At 40.9% G+C, this 16,071-nt stretch overlaps 1 protein-coding gene across 3 annotated transcripts in view; it reads right to left on the bottom strand.

Moving 5' to 3' along the window:
• Positions 1 to 16,071, bottom strand: part of spata17 (spermatogenesis associated 17) — a 38,598-nt gene that overhangs the window by 18,760 nt on the left and 3,767 nt on the right. For 2 of the 3 annotated variants that reach the window (XM_040168343.2, XM_040168350.2), the window contains exons 5-7: positions 13,125 to 13,228; positions 7,547 to 7,670; positions 1,682 to 1,924 (exon numbers count right to left, since the gene is read on the bottom strand). In XM_040168343.2, coding sequence (XP_040024277.2) covers positions 1,682 to 1,924; positions 7,547 to 7,670; positions 13,125 to 13,228 — 471 coding nt within the window. Of the gene's footprint in view, positions 1 to 1,681; positions 1,925 to 7,546; positions 7,671 to 10,911; positions 10,946 to 13,124; positions 13,229 to 16,071 lie in introns of all 3 variants that reach the window. The other variant, XM_040168358.2, reaches the window with a different exon arrangement.

Here is a 16,071-nt window from a genome sequence, read left to right as displayed (position 1 = left end):
CTAAACTTCAAACAGCTGTCCATCAATTGTAATCCTTGTACATATTCTTGACATTGTGGCTCCTACCCTGGAGTGATGGGTTTCTGAGTGGCATATCAAAGTTGCAAAAACAAAGAAATGTTGTTTTTAGTAACAGGTTTTTGAGGCTTTCTCTTTCTAACCTCACCCCCACCCTACTTACATCGCCTTGAGACCGTGGTGCTCTTGTACTGAGGACATTGAATACACTTGAAACATATGTAATAGTTCTTAACCAATGAATACCAAAGTTATCTCTTGGAAAAAGAAATCTGTCCATTTGTATATTTTCTTTTCAGCTGCAAGCTACAACTGTTACTGTTGTTGTTAGTTGTAGATGGGCACATGTTCTTTTGTTATAGTGACGTTAAACTTTGTCCAGTACAGATGAACTTTGTTTGAGGTGACCTTCAGTTGTTTGGTGTTAAAAAAAGAGAGGGAGAATGACGAGGGAGAGATAGAGGGAGGGACGGGGACCCTGTCCTTGCTCCTATCGCCACGGGATCGCTGGCCTGGCCTGACCACTTCCACAGCCAGCACCTCAACCTTATCCATCACCACTAGATAGTTATCGCACCGGGGAGGGAGGGGCTGAGGGGCGTAGGGGTGAGTGCAAATCAGGGAAGGGGGACTTCTCGCACTAATCACGCACACTCAAAAAAGAGAAACAAAGAAAGAGAGGGAGAAAGACAGATGCTGTAGATGTGTGTGTAAAATGTATTCTTCCTGATTAAACTCACTCTAACTACAGGCAGCTGGAGACATGTGTCTGTTGTGCAGCTAACGAGACGAATCCACACCTCATTTCTACTCACTTATGTTTTACATTCCTAGAAACTAATAATAAAGAAAGCGCTTTGCCATAAAGAGCAACAGAGCGTAAATAACACATAATGAAATGGCTCCTCATTAAATAATCAACATACACACACACACACACACACACAAACGCTTGACAAAACAGTTAAATGCACAGCTTGACTCTGGTGAATTGGAGACTGGTTCTTAAAAAAGACCCATGTTGCCGTGTCTTCTAAATGTATAAGAAAGTTGGATGTTTAGCCACACTAAGCAAGCAAGACTGTGTTTTTGAGTTGTCGATGCATCATTAACATGCCAACAGGAAGATCGCTTAAAAAAAAGGTATTAAGTCAATTTACGAACAAATCCTTGTGTGTCTGCCACAGCACGGACCTTACTGCTCGGGCAAGCCACATTGAATTGATGAGGAACACAAACGAAAGCTGCCCATGAGACACACTTTGGATACACACCCACACACTAAGGTGGACAAATGTTTGATTGTAACATGTAGACACACAGTCACACAAATACAGTAGTTCTCACAGAATTGCACTAAACACTAAACGGCTCCATGCACTAAGCCCCAAGAGGGCTGTCTGCAATGTTTTATTGATGTCATTGTTCTTTAAAAGGAGTTTCAAAGGATCTCAGTTTTTATTAAGAGGCATCTCAATTGAGACCAGAAAGGGATGTTAGGGGGCCTTTAATAATAAGTATGACACATTGTAAAAATTATTAGTGTCTTTCACCTCTTTTCTCATTCTTCCCCCTTATAGTCTCTTCTTTATTCTCGTCCTCTTATTGAGCTCTGTTTCTCGGCCTCCACCTGGTCATGTGGTTCGAGCTTGTAGCCTCTCACCTGCTGTTTCTTGATGGCAATGGGGGGCAGAGAAGGCCCGGAGGAGCAGTGAGTTCCAGTGTTGTCGATCCATGGGGGTCGAGGAGTCCCAGGGAAACTTGAGGCGGTTGGGTCAGGCACACCCAAGGGACAAGCCCTTTCCCTGCGGGGCCGCCTGGTGGGGGTCTGGTACTTGACCTGCCTCAGCAGCAGTTCCATCTCATGGGGAGCAGGCCTAAATGGAGAGTTGAAAACCCCAGGGCGCTGAGGGGAGAGAGAGAGAATAACCCCATATCATTAATAAAGTGAAGGATTTCAAGAGAGACAGTGTGTCAATATGAGCAATGTGATGTGATCAGAAGCATACATTTTGTCACTAACTATTCAATAAGATACATTTCGGACAGGCTGGATATTACCGGCGGCATATAAGCTGTATTTTATTAGTTGCGTCATGCTTGTTGGGATTTGAGGCACCAGGTTGTTGTCCAGTGTGTTTTACTCCCCAAACACTATTCCAAAATCCATTTGGAGTTTTGGGAAATCTAAACATAATTTTGTGTATCAGGGGGACCATCAAATAATTGAATGGCCTCCTGCTGGTACAGCTTAAAAAAAAACCTTCATGTAGTTTTTTTTATTCAACATTCCAATTTTTAATCCCCTTCATATTATCCACATGTACCTAAACTTTAAGAAATGTATCACTCGGTGTCTCTGTCAACAACAGTTGTCAGTGCCTCAAATGCATCCAACGTGGCTCCTGGCCAACCAAATGCTTTTGCCAGGTTAAATATTTGGCTAGAGCAGCTCAGTGTTGCACTTGACACAGATACATAGATAGCAACAAATTACTACAGAGAGAGCTCCACTGCATCCGTGTCAAATGTGGCATTATACAAGACTGGAATCTAGTTGTTCTCCAGAACAACACACGCACATATACACAAATAAAAAACTTTGCCTGCCCTGTTCTGAAGTGGGTAGAGATTTGCCACAGACGGCTTCAGTAATAATTATTCAAATCACAGTGATCCTTTTGCTTGAGTGTTAATTACCAGACCAAAGCTTTGAGTTGGAGGACTCCGTATCTACTCTATATGCTAATAATGCCGCTTGCTATTTAGGCCACTCTAAAAGACTGGGACCAACGAAGAGAAAGGGCATAAGTGGGAATTGGCTCCTACTTTATCGACCCAAACCATAGTCTCTTTAAAATAACATTTTAACAGACTGGTTAATTAGTCAATGTTTCATTACGACATCATGAGTACTTTTGATTGTAAATGTCAAGTGTTTCAGGATGAGGAAAGAGGAATGACTTATAACACTTATTTCTTTAACAGTTGATGTAGACACAACTGCAATACAGCAGATGTCTATCTTATGGGTCCCTCTGGCTCAAAGCTGAAGTCAAGCTCAGGCATTATTTTTGTTTCAGATAGTAATTATTAATATAAAGTAACAAAAACAAAATGTATTGGATTTGTCAGCCTTCTAAAATGTTCCTGGCCACTCTGTGCCTCCAGAGAACCACTGAGGCTTGCACAAACTCCACCTGCTGCTACTGTAGTCCTTTTGCACGTTTCATTCTTTCAGAGCTCTAAATAAAAGGTCCTGACTTTTAAAATATATCACAACGACAAAATGGCAAATAAGAAAACACTTGACTGCAATCAAGCACATCAAGCACAATACACAGAGTGTATTGGCTGAATTCAATGGACCCTCACAGTTGTTCATAAAACAGAACATTCTGCAACATCTGAAGTAGTGCAAGTCAAAACATTTATTATCAGGGTTTTCTTTATGGTTCAGTATCTGTGTACAACATTAGGGATCGGTGAACAAACATCACTAAAACAGGAAAGAGAAGTCCGAAGACACACATACATAATTCTCAACGATCTTAAAGAGCACGCACGCACGCACACGCACAAGAAAAGTACCGTCCTAGCTACGGGAAGAGCAATGATGTTGACCCCAGGAACACACCATCTCTGTCTCTGTCATGGGGACTTCGGGCCTTTAGGTAAGCTGTGTGTGTGTGTGGGCTGGGGTCCGAGAAGTGAGGAAGGATGAACTGTGTAGGAGAGCCATCTATTCACTGCTGACAAGGTCAGAGCTACGAAGGGAAAGAGTCCCCTGCCATATGCAGAGAGAGAGAGAGAGAGAGAGAGAGAGAGAGAGAGAGAGAGAGAGAGAGAGAGAGAGAGAGAGAGAGAGAGAGATAGATAGAAGGAGGGCCGGGTGGGGAAGAGGACTTTTTTTCTTGCTTTCGCTCCTTTATGGTTATTCATAAAACATTCCTTATCGTTGTATATCAATTATGAAAAAAGAAACACATACAATCAATCCAAAGGGTTTGGTGAGTCTAACATGATGGGACAAAAAAAACCTCTTCTGTACTCCAGCAATCACCAACTTCATGATACAAATGTCCAGAGGCTGTGTCCATGTCACAGCCCCAGAACATGGGAGGCCTGCAGGAAGTACATGGTAAGCCAGATGATGACAATGCTGCTTTCACAGGCATGAAGGAGAGAGAAAGAGAGCAATAGAGAGGGAGAGAGACCGAGAGGGCTTGGAGGAGTGGTGCTGAATCAACAGTGACCAGTGTGCTTTGTCTTCATTATGATCCCAGTGGGGAGTCACAGAGATGTGTGGATGCCACACACGCATGCACACCTGTGCCAGGGGAAGCACTAAAATACTCCACTCAGCACATCACAAGAGCCATGAAGACACATACTTACTCATTCACACACACAGACACACACACGCCCCACTTGTGTTACCTAAAGAAGAATCCTCTATTCATTCCCCACAGCCTCTTTCTGGAGGAGTCACCGATCTGTAACACTTGTCCTATTGCCTATGTGAGTCTCTGTATCTTTAGTTGAGCATTATGGGTACGAGTGTACATCTCAGTGCAACCTTTCTATGATGTTGGTTGCCTGTAACTCGCTTTCGCTTTGACAGAAATAAATGACAGATAATGCGGTTTTTCCCTGTGGAAGATGGGTAAATGGGATAATGTGCTTTTTGATGTTGTTGCTTCACATCCACACGTTCAACCTTCGTTAAGGCCACTATAGTGTCCTAACTAGAGAACAAAAACTTATACTATCTGGCTCTTATTGAAACGATTGAATATCTATAAAAAACTATACTAAATTTGCCACTGCCTTAAAATTCAGCCATGTATTCATGACCATACACAATACATGTAAACCACTCGTTCACATAGACTAACATACCACATTCATCCCAACGCTTTTACTAAACTTGCTAATACTCATGACACTACTTTCTGATTGAAAAAATGTCTTTAAATGGAGCGAGTTAAATTAATTGCAATATTGAATATTTCTAGGTTTGAACAATGTTTATAGCTGTAATTAAAGGACTTGCCCATTTTACCACAAGTTGATATGGTTTCTTGGAGTCTTAATGAAATGTCTGTAACATACTGTGGTCATACTTGCCTGTTCCTTTAAATCACATATGTCAAACTTGCGGCCCGCAGGCCAAATCCGGCCCGCTGCTGATGACTTTGCTATTGTGAGGGATGAGGGACGAGAGGCTGGTCGTATCTTTTTTTTATATCAATTCGTTTTGCACTTTACACACAGAGAGAGGCTCCCGAACAAGTTGAGAATTTAGGGCTCAACAGGACGTTTCTGAATGGTAAGAAAACTTCTACATTTCTTTTTTTGTATGTACAGTTGTGGTCAAAAGTTGACATACACTTGTAAAGAACATAATGTCATGGCTCTGTTGGGTTTCTACATTTTTTCTAAACTCTGATTTATCTCGGATAGAGTGTTTGGAACATATTCTTCTTTGTCACAAAAAACATTCATGAAGTTTAGTTCTTTTATGACTTTATTATGGGTTAACAGAACAAGTGACAAAATCTGCTGGATCAAAAATATACATACAGCATGAATTAGCAATTTTGGCGATTTAGAAAGTTGTGTCAATGAAATACGCTTCATAGCATGGCCTCTTAACTTCTTGTGAGGGATTGTGAGTGACTACAGCTGGTGACGTCTCTGAGGCCATTTAAATAGGGCTCATTGGATACAAACGCCCACAAACGGTACAATGGGAAAGTCAAAGGAGCTCAGCATGGATCTGAAATAGCGAATCGTTGAGTTGAACATGTCAGGAAAGTCACTTGGAGCCATTTCAAAGCAGCTGCAGTTCCCAAGAGCAACAGTGCAAACAATTGTATGTATCAGGAAGAAAAGACAAGCTATCACCTGCTGCTGAGAGAAAATTGGTCAGGAGGGTGAAGAGTCAACTGAGAACCACCAAAAAGCAGATCTGCCTAAATGCCAGCATTAGAAGCTGCTGGAACACAGGTGTCAGTGTCCACAGTCAAGCGTGTTTGCACCTCCATGGACTGAGAGGCTGCCGTGCAAGAAGGAAGCCCTTGCTCCAAAAGCGGCACCTTAAGGCTCGACTGAAGTTTGCTGGTGATCACATGGACAAAGATAAGACCTTCTGGAGGAAAGTTCTGTGGTCAGACGAAACAAAAATCGAGCTGTTTGGCCACGATGCCCAGCAATATGTTTGGAGGAGAAAGGGTGAGGCCTTTAACCCCAAGAACACCATGACTACCCTCAAGCACGGTGCTGGTAGTATTATGCTGTGGGGCTGTTTTCTGCCAATGGAACTGATGCTTTACAAAGAGTAAATGGGATAATGAAGGATTACCTTCAAATTCTTCAAGATAACCTAAAATCATCAGCCCGAAGGTTGGGTCTTGGGCGCAGTTGGGTGTTCCAACAGGACAATGACCCCAAACACACATCAAAAGTGGTAATAGAATGGCTAAATAAGGCTAGAATTGGGGTTTTAGAATGGCCTTCCCAAAGTCCTGACTTTAATCCCATTGAGAACATGTGGACAATGCTGAAGAAACAAGTTCATGTCAGAAAGCCATCAAATTTAACTGAACTGCACCAATTCTGTCAAGAGGAGGGGTCAAAGATTCAACGAGAAGCTTGCCAGAAGCTTGTGGATGGCTACCAAAAGCGCCCAATTGTGGCCAGTGAAAATGGCCAAGGGACATGTAACCAAATATTAGCACTGCTGTATGTATATTTTTGACCCAGCGGATTTGATCACTGTTTCTGTTAACCCATAATAAAGTCATAAAAGAACCAAACTTCATGAATGTTTTTTTGTGACAAAGAAGTCCGTATCAGAGAAAACTCAAGAGTGCCGTGACATTATGTTCTTACATATTACATACATTCTATGTTCTACAAGTGTATGTAAACTTTTGACCACAACTGTACATTGGCTAAGTTCTCACAGTCTTGTTATCAGTGTTGAGAGCATAGTGATGCTAGTGACTTGAGTACGTAGATAGTGATAAGATATAATTGCTATTCCAAGTGTATCCGAGGTTTGCAAAAAACTAAAGCCTAGTTTATGCTTCTGCGTTTTCAGAGCGATGCAAGGACACACAGACGCAAGAGCCCCTTGCGTGTCCCTTGCGTGCCTTTTCACCCTTCCTTGCGTGCGTCGACCCATTTTTCACGGAGGGAGATCTCCACAAACGTCGATTTGCCGGTCGAGGGGAACAAAGTTGTGGAGGAAATTACAGGACAAATTTCATAGTGACGAGAGAATGATAAGGAAGCTCGTCACGTTTCCGACGTAGAAGAACCATAACAAATCACGCGAGTTGTTTTTTCCCCACCAGAGTTTTGGTAGACATGCCAGATACCGAAATGAAAGTGTAGAATCACTAAAAAAGTGGAATTTAGATAATATGTCCCCTTTTACAAGAAATCCTAATTCCTGATAATATCGGCCTTCGGTCAAATATTGTACTGTGTGGTGGCATTTGTTTTCCTCGTGACCAACCTGACTCGTACTGAGGAGGTGGTGGAACCTGTGGGCTTGGGTGGCCTTGGCGGTCTGCTCCTTCACAATATCAAGACAGTGTCTCTCTCTACGCCGGAGGTCCTCAATTTCTGCCAGCTCCATCCTACGGAGCACACACAACATTCCCAAAAAAACTTGCAATCAGTGTTTAGAGGAAGGTTATTTGACAGGGCGCACTGTCAAACAGGAATACATGGATAGGCGTGCTACAATACAAGATTAATCATTTTACACTGACATATTTGACGTAAATCATACAAAAATATTAGTTAATCATTGTCCCAAAGTCAATGTTTTCAACTGACTGAATACTGAACTAACATTTCATTTTATCGCAATATTACTTACTATAAAAATAATATTTTTTGATGATACTTTCCTTTTGCGTGGAACTTTAGCTGGAGATACAGCTGACGTTACTTCTTAACACTACATAAATAAAAAAAGACTTGTAGATGCTGGGCAGATTTTAGTGTGTATCTGGGACAGTCTTGTATCATAAAGCTGAACCTCTTCTGCAATCTCCTTCAGATGGACAAACAACTGCTGATGCTGACAGAGAGACTGGGACAGACATAGAAAGACGGAGCAGCTATGAGAGAAAAACTGCAGACTGAGACCGCATGGGAGGAAAACAGCAAAGTGAGAGCGCAAGAGGCTATAAGTGGGAGGATGATGGATATATTTCATCACCGCAGCCAGGACAGGTCTGGCTGTGACATCTGTTAAGCGAAGTTGGCTAAATGGGATGCATTAAAAGCCCATACACAACAATTGCATTTGGCAATCACACAGCCTTATTGTTACAAGGGCGTAATAAATTAAAAAGGGAATTGCAAACAATTACTGAACACACATGCAATGGAAATGTAGAAAATACACACTCAGACACACAACTAAGAGTAAAGCCAATCTAATTCCACCAGAGCAATACCAATGAGGGTATCCTTCTCTCTTAGTCAAGCTTTCCTTTTTTCTCTCTCATTCTTCTTCACAGTTTTATTTCTCTGCCCAACTTCTCTTTTCAATTACAAGCCTCCACAGAGGAATCAGAATATTCATAGTGTGTCTGTAACGTGAGGTTAACACATTCTGCGGGGAGTGACATTTAAAAAGAAATCACATCACCGTTCGCATTGCCTTTGCATTCTCATTCCTTCCTCAGGACCGGATTAAATTACAAAATAAATGAAATATGCACAGCACTGTGTGCAGTGTGTGTTTAGGTGTGTGTAGCAAGTCTAAATGTGTCTGTGCGTGTCCATGCAATATTAAGCACAGTAATTTAAAACCATGTGTACTGTATATATATGTGTGGCTGTATGTCTATATTTGCTATTGCGCGTGTGTGTTTTCCGTGTGTTTATATAGTAAATATAGAGGTTGCTTGGCCTCGATTTGTACACCTGGCGAACAGGGATATTACATATTAATGTAAAATATAAAGTTTGGGTTTAGGTGTGGGACGGTCTGACTCACAAACCAATTGGTGCATGCATATGTTTATAGTATGTGTGCTTATTCTTCGTTATTAATGCCACCTTAAAAACAGACAAGCTAATGTTTTCGGGGTCAGGAACTGTTCTAGTATGTCAGTCTGTGTCTGAGCTGAGTGTTTAACTTTGACTGTATCAGTGTGTGCATCCTTGTGTCTATGTGTGTGTGTGTGTTTGTCAGACTGAATGGGTGACCTTTGCTTCCCTGCCCCCAGCCCCAGTGTTATTAATTGCTGTGTAGTGGACAAAAGCCAAACAGATTTGTAACGGCTGAAGGCACCTCGATCTGTGTCGACCCAACCAGCCGCCACAACATACAACCCTCATTAGCCTTGTTGGGCACGCAGCACATGCACTGAGTGTGCGTGTGTGTGTGTCTTTGCAGAGTGAGAGACTGTGTAGTTGAGTGTAAGAATGAAAGATAAAAGAAGAAACAGTGTGATAAACCACTGGCTTGTAAATCTGTGATATGTACTGATGTGTTGTTGTTGTTGTCTAGTTTATGAACGTACACAGAGGCCTTGGTATTGCTCAACTACTATTTTGTGTACTTTAGTATATCTACGGAGGGTACATTTAGTAATTACTTAACACTTTAAGCTGGAACCTATTTACATATTTGCCTGCTCATCAACTATTTACTGAAAACACAGACTTGTTAAGGCTTAAATGAGAAGGGTGGAAAAAAAATGCAATGGTACACATTTTGTTAAGAATTTGTAAATATTGATCAAAGCCTTGGTGTGTTTCCTCGCCTTAGTCATATTAATATTAAGTTTAAAGCTAAAAACAGAAGTTGGAAAACAGTTTTGGCTCATTATTGAAATTCAACAATAATCAAAGATTTTTTTCTGCATTTTGAGTTAAAATCCTTTAGAAGCAGACAATTGAAATCCTTACATATAAAACCGTCCTATTTTGTCTCCAATGTCTGACATTAGAAGCACATAGTCTCCCTGTGGCTAGCAATGAACTGGAGAATTGATTTCAGCAAGTAAATGGAGTCATTGTACAAACTGATTTTGTTTTTAAATAAACTTTTATGGAAAATATATTTTAAGTTGATAGGAATAAAGGCTATTAATATACAGTATATTTACTTAAAAATATATCAGTATTCTAGATGTCCTATGAAAGACATTTGATTACAGTTCAACTTATCTTGCACTATGGCTTCATACAATAATGGCATGCCATGCTGCCACGGCAGCCTCTCAGTGCCATGTCCTAGCAGCTGTCTGACTCCAGATTACTTTTGATGGCTGGTGAACTATTGGACAAGGTAATCCAGCATTCATAAACTACTATAAAATAATTGAAACTCAGACTGACACTTTCACCCTGGACTGTTAACTTATTTAAATGGCTAATATAGAACAGCTAAATTTCTCACTTCTTCCTTAATAATTTACTATGTAGTTCAAAATGGGGCATCAGGGGCTGATGGGATATCAGAGTGAAGCATTGTGGGACAGCAAGCCACACCTGTGGTCCAGGCCGGCAACAGAGCAGCTAATTGGCCGGTTTCTAAATATTTAATGGAGGCTTGACCTGATTGGCTGTTTGATTGCTCCAATTAAATGATTCAATAGCTGGCAAGGAGGGATAGTCAGCCAGTCGATTTAAACAGTGACCAGCTCAATGTATTGAGCCTTCAACGCCCTCGTAACACAGCCTATCATTTAAGGGATTGATTAACTAATTTACTGGTACACGTAATAGTAGAACCTATGTCACCAAAAAGGGTGCTCGCAAGAAATGTGCCCAACTTTTAAATAATCTTCAATCAATATTCACATTATTGTACCGATAACAGGAAACATTCACAATTTCATGAAATATACATACTTTTCTGCATTCTTTTACTCTCCAAAGTAATTTCCTAAAAAGGGAGGGAGAGGAGAGGACCCGGATTACACTTCAACACGCACACACACACACACACACACAATAAATAAATCCAATCAGACTGAAGGGGGGAACTTGTTTCCAATAAAACTGGATCAGAAAGAAAGAGCAGCAAAAGAAAGACTGACGCAAAGAGTGATGGCAGGGAGGGTGTGCAGGCAGGCCCACAGTCTCTCCACCATCTCAGTTCTCCTTTCATGAATGTCCTTGAGACAGACACAAGAGAGGGAGGAACGAAGAAGGCTGAAGCAAAGAGAGACAAGGGAAGAAGTACAGAGAGGAAGTGAGACAGCATGGCACAGGAGGAGGAGGAGGATAAAAAAAATGTAAAAAACGAGTGCAGCTCAGCCTCGCAACGGCAAGTCCATGAATTCTCCCTTGTTCTCTTTAGAATAAGATAAAAAGATATAGCCATGTCGTGGCGACATCACAGGCACAATCATCTATCTGATTATGGCAGCAATAATTACCCAGCTGTTTATTGCAGATAGAGGAATAATTCATGCAGTCAACAGGCTGTGTTGGTGGCGGGAGCGATGACACCGGCAGATTTAGTAAATATGCAAAGCGCGCCGCCTCTGCTTTCCTAATTGCCCCAATCGTCCCACAGCATGCCCTTATTTAAGGCGCAGGAACTTTAAGTGTCCCCCTGACAAAGTGATGAATTGTTGGGGTATCAAGGAAAACCATGGCAGAGTGCGGACCGCACCGGGGTCCCGACTTCATTAGGCTACGCAGGAGCAAAGGAAGGATGAGTGTGAATGGACACCGGAGAACAGAGAGCGAGAGAAAGACAAAATAGAGAGAGAACAAGAAAGAGAGCGGCATAGGAGGCTGTTATAGGTAGCATTTATTAGCTGGATGCCGTAACTAATGAAATGACACAGATGGTTCCGTACTTTGGAGAATTGTCATGGGAGAGAACGAGGACTCAAACAGAGTCAGAGGGAAGGGAGAGAGGTTCGGAAGTCTATGTATTAGTCCTATATCATTACCATGCGCAGCCGATCAGCCTGCACTAAATGGGGACCATTAGTCCAACTTTCAATAATTTATGCAGCGGTTTGGACAGACAGACTTACAAGAGGGAGGGAGCAGGCTGGTAGATTAAAAAGCAGACCTTTGCGGGGTGAGTGATCAGACACCGTGCGATCCGAGGGCTCAGCAGCCAACACAGAAAGGATATTTTTAATAAACGCCTGCACGGCGTTAATTGATCGTGACCTCAGCAGCACTAAATAAACATGTGATTAACTTGAGAGAAAGTGACCTCAACACCCTAAACCATCGTGGAGGAGGGGCTAGGCGCGGGTGTGTGTCTGGATATTGGGGATGTTAAACAGCTGATAAGGATCTTGTGCTCCTTGAATTCTCCTTTCTACGGATATTTACTTACTCTGATCTTCCACTGCTCCTTGTAGTGTTTTTTTTAAAACACACTATATAAAAAGGTGGTGAGATTGGAAAGATTAGAATGTTACGATTTGCTCTAAATGTTCATTCTGAATACTTTTTAATCAAGTTTGATAATTAATAGCAGTACATGCAATTTAATCATTCAGTGGCTGCAAGACGTAGTACAAAAGGACCCATTATATTCACAATTGTACCGGTACATTTTTGGTCACAATAATTGACAGAGTTGTGTTGGTTTGTTTGTGTGTGTGTCTGTCCTTGTGGGATATACAACTGAAGTGTCAACGTTCTTAATGGACTTTAACAGCCTGGTTCCCCCTACCTCTAAGAGGGGCGATAAGTGTAGGAAAGGTTGAACGCTCGTGGGGGAGAGGCAAAGTCAGTGATCCAAGAAGCACTTTAACAAATTTACATTTAATTTTAGCAGAAGCCTAAAGATATTTTCCCGGTAAAATATATTAGCAGTATTAAAAATGTGACTTTTAGCTATACGTGATGTTTTTTTTTGTCAAAAATAAAAGATGGCGTATCTCTAGCAGTAAGCCCTGGAGCAAAGGATGTTTTATTAATGCACGAGCTGTGGTTCAAATCAGAGGCTAATTTTTAATTTCTTCACATCGCTCACTTCGCTCTCGATTAGCCCTCAGCGCTTTAGAGTCTCTCTCTAAAGCCAGAAAAAAAAAACTTTACAAAAAGGGGACACCCCACTGAGGAACTTGTGGTATTTTTTTTTTTACCTGACAAGTTCATTTTTCCGGGACAGTCCTTCCAGATACCTCTTGCGTTCGTAGAAGTTATGGACATACTTCCTTACAAAGAATCCTCGCCATCTCCGCTGGATCTAAGGGATTAAAGCACAACAGAGGATCTCTTGTCTCTAAAACAGTGATTCCAACCAAATTTAAAAGGAGGAAATGCACATAAGCAAAAGCATTCATATTTATAAAACCTTGCTTACGCCAGACAGTTATACATATATATATATATATATATATATATATATATATATGTATCACAAATCAATGTGTAAATGTGCTCCATTTGCCTCCTACACGCCCACAATAAACCACAAATGGTCAATGCAAATGTCACTGCCTTTATCCCTTCACTGTGTTAATTTAGACAATCGTTTCGTGCATGTGTTAAGTTTGTTCACATTACGTACACTGAATCTGTCTGTGTAGAATAAACCCTGAATTAATAAATTAAGTTGAAAACTAAGATTGGACTTGATGATATATGTCTAGTATTAGAATATCATTGAAAATGAATGATACTCTCTTCTGCAGTTTTGTAACGCTTATTATCTTACAGATGGTGATCATTGCACCAGCTGCTCCACAGCTGACCACGAATGCACAAATAGGACTGCTGGATGGACTCTTAATGATATATTAAGAAAATATACAAGTGCAAAGTAACATGTGATATGAATTGAAGTTAATTGTGAGAGGCATCCTTAGAATACCATTAACATTTCATTACTACAGTATGAGCTTAGTTCACTGCATCCCGTCCGGGCCACCGGTTTCACGTGTTTCTTAAATGTTTGTGTGGGTCAGAGTTTAGAGGAGTGCCCATTCTGCCGTCAGGCTTGTTTTTATAGATCACAACTTTTGTGAGGGAACCAGCGTACGCCTCTTTCGCGGCCTGTTTTCTGCATCAGCAGCGGTTATAAATGAGACGCCAGATGTTTTCCAACAACACGGGATATGGAAGATCTGGTAGTGTGCCAAATTTGATGATTAATTAAATACAAATATAGAATATATATACATAATACAAATAATTTGATCCAGATAGCAAATATTTCAATAATGAATACTAAATAGACATGCTGTTCACGGACAGGCTTAAAGGTGAGATGTAAGGTATGGCATGTTTCGTTATAGCGAAGACCTATAAACCTAAACTCGCAGACGACACATAAAAAAAAAAAACAGCAAAAGAATAAAAATGTTGGTACACTTTTAAAACAATCTTTAACTATATATGCTGTTCTTTTTCCTCTGCAGTGACAGAGGGACAATTCAGGGGAGACAGCTGCCACTGCTCCATATGTTTAACTGTATCCATCTACGTTGATTGGGGAGGCTGCAGATTAGCTGGCGCACACACACCCACACACACCACTGGACCGTTTTAAAGCGAGGGGGCGGATGTCCTTCAAACTAATTAGGAGATTAAAACAATGGCAGGTAAAAGAGTAATCACACTGTGCGAAGAGGGAACAGGAGAGAAGAGGTGGAGTGGAGGATGGTGGAAAACAACAAAGAGCAAAATGAGAATTAGCATTGATCTGCCAGTCAATAGATAATTTTAAATAAAGTAATTGCCGCCTCCCGAGTTCTTGCTGACCTTTGTTGACTAGTGAAATCGATGCTGTTGAATCTAATACAAATCCGAGGTGCGGCATGTAAACACTGGTTTCTATTACGGCCCTAATACATTATCCTCTGTTAGCTACCATGCCGTGATAAAGACAACAGCACGGGAGGAAAAAAAAAAAAAAGAAGAGAAGAATGAAAATTGATTCAAAGGAAGTATCACATGGGGATTTTGAGATGATTGTTGAGATGATTATCTCCATTTTTTTCTCTTTCCCTCTTTCTCAGACTTTGAAAATGTATTTGGTAACGATGGTCTGTGAGTAGAGATGTCCTTCAGTCCTTCAGTCATTCACTTTTCTCTCTCTCCCTCCCTCTCTGATTATAGTGCTCACAATCCTACCAGTATTAATCAATGAGATCCCAAACCATACTAGTATACTTCTGATTGAAAAATGTCATCTTTCAACAGGTGGCATCACAAAGAAAGTACAGGTTCAAGTTTCACAACACCCTTTTAGAATGTAAAACTAGTGTTAATCTTTTGGTCAGGTACCAAGTGTTTCAATACCAATGTGTATGTATTTTGTGGTGGGAGAAAATTGGAGCACCCACGCAAACCAGGTCATTTGGACACAATGAATTGCAGACTGTGCAGAGAAAAGCTTAATTTGGCCCACAAGGGGTTCAAACCCTTCTTGAATTTCTTAACACAGAGCCAGTGTGCTGCCATTTCTCATGTTTCATTTTCCATTAACATTCCTATTGCTTCCTTTAGGAAACTGTGGTTATGCAATATGTAATAAAGACCTCTTCTCCAACTCCAACTTCAGGCGTTACTGTGACATTGCACCTTACCCTTCGCCCCACGACCTACAAGAGCTACGTCAAACGCTACCAGGGTGGTCAGTTTTATTTGTTTGGATTATTATTAGGTGTAAAACTCAAAGCCCTCAATACCTGGGCTGTTTCACCAGTATGAAATTATTGCAACCATTCCTCTCCGTATGGATAGCAACACAGCCTCTTTGATAAACACCAGTGGGGGGTTTTGTTGGCCTATAAAGAACTGTTCATATGGAATTGTAAAAATATAAGGTTTCTGTGCAATATCCGAGTGTAAAAGCGTCAAAACGTCAGTCACAGCCCCAGTGCAAGGATTTAGGAGTTAAACAGTGATACCTGCTGAGGAGTGGAAAAGAGGAAGAAATGCAAATAATGTAGTTTTTTCTTAACTCCAAAGTGAAAAATTATAATTAATAATAAAAAAACTAATTGGAATTTTATCTTCTGTCTAGTATACTTGAGTTGTATAGGCGTAAATGATGTATTAAACCAAATTGTAAAGTACTGTTGG

This window comes from Gasterosteus aculeatus, chromosome 12 (genome assembly GCF_964276395.1).
Source record: "Gasterosteus aculeatus chromosome 12, fGasAcu3.hap1.1, whole genome shotgun sequence".
In the NCBI taxonomy this organism is placed as follows: domain Eukaryota; kingdom Metazoa; phylum Chordata; class Actinopteri; order Perciformes; family Gasterosteidae; genus Gasterosteus; species Gasterosteus aculeatus.
This window is presented reverse-complemented; position numbering and strand designations above follow the sequence as displayed.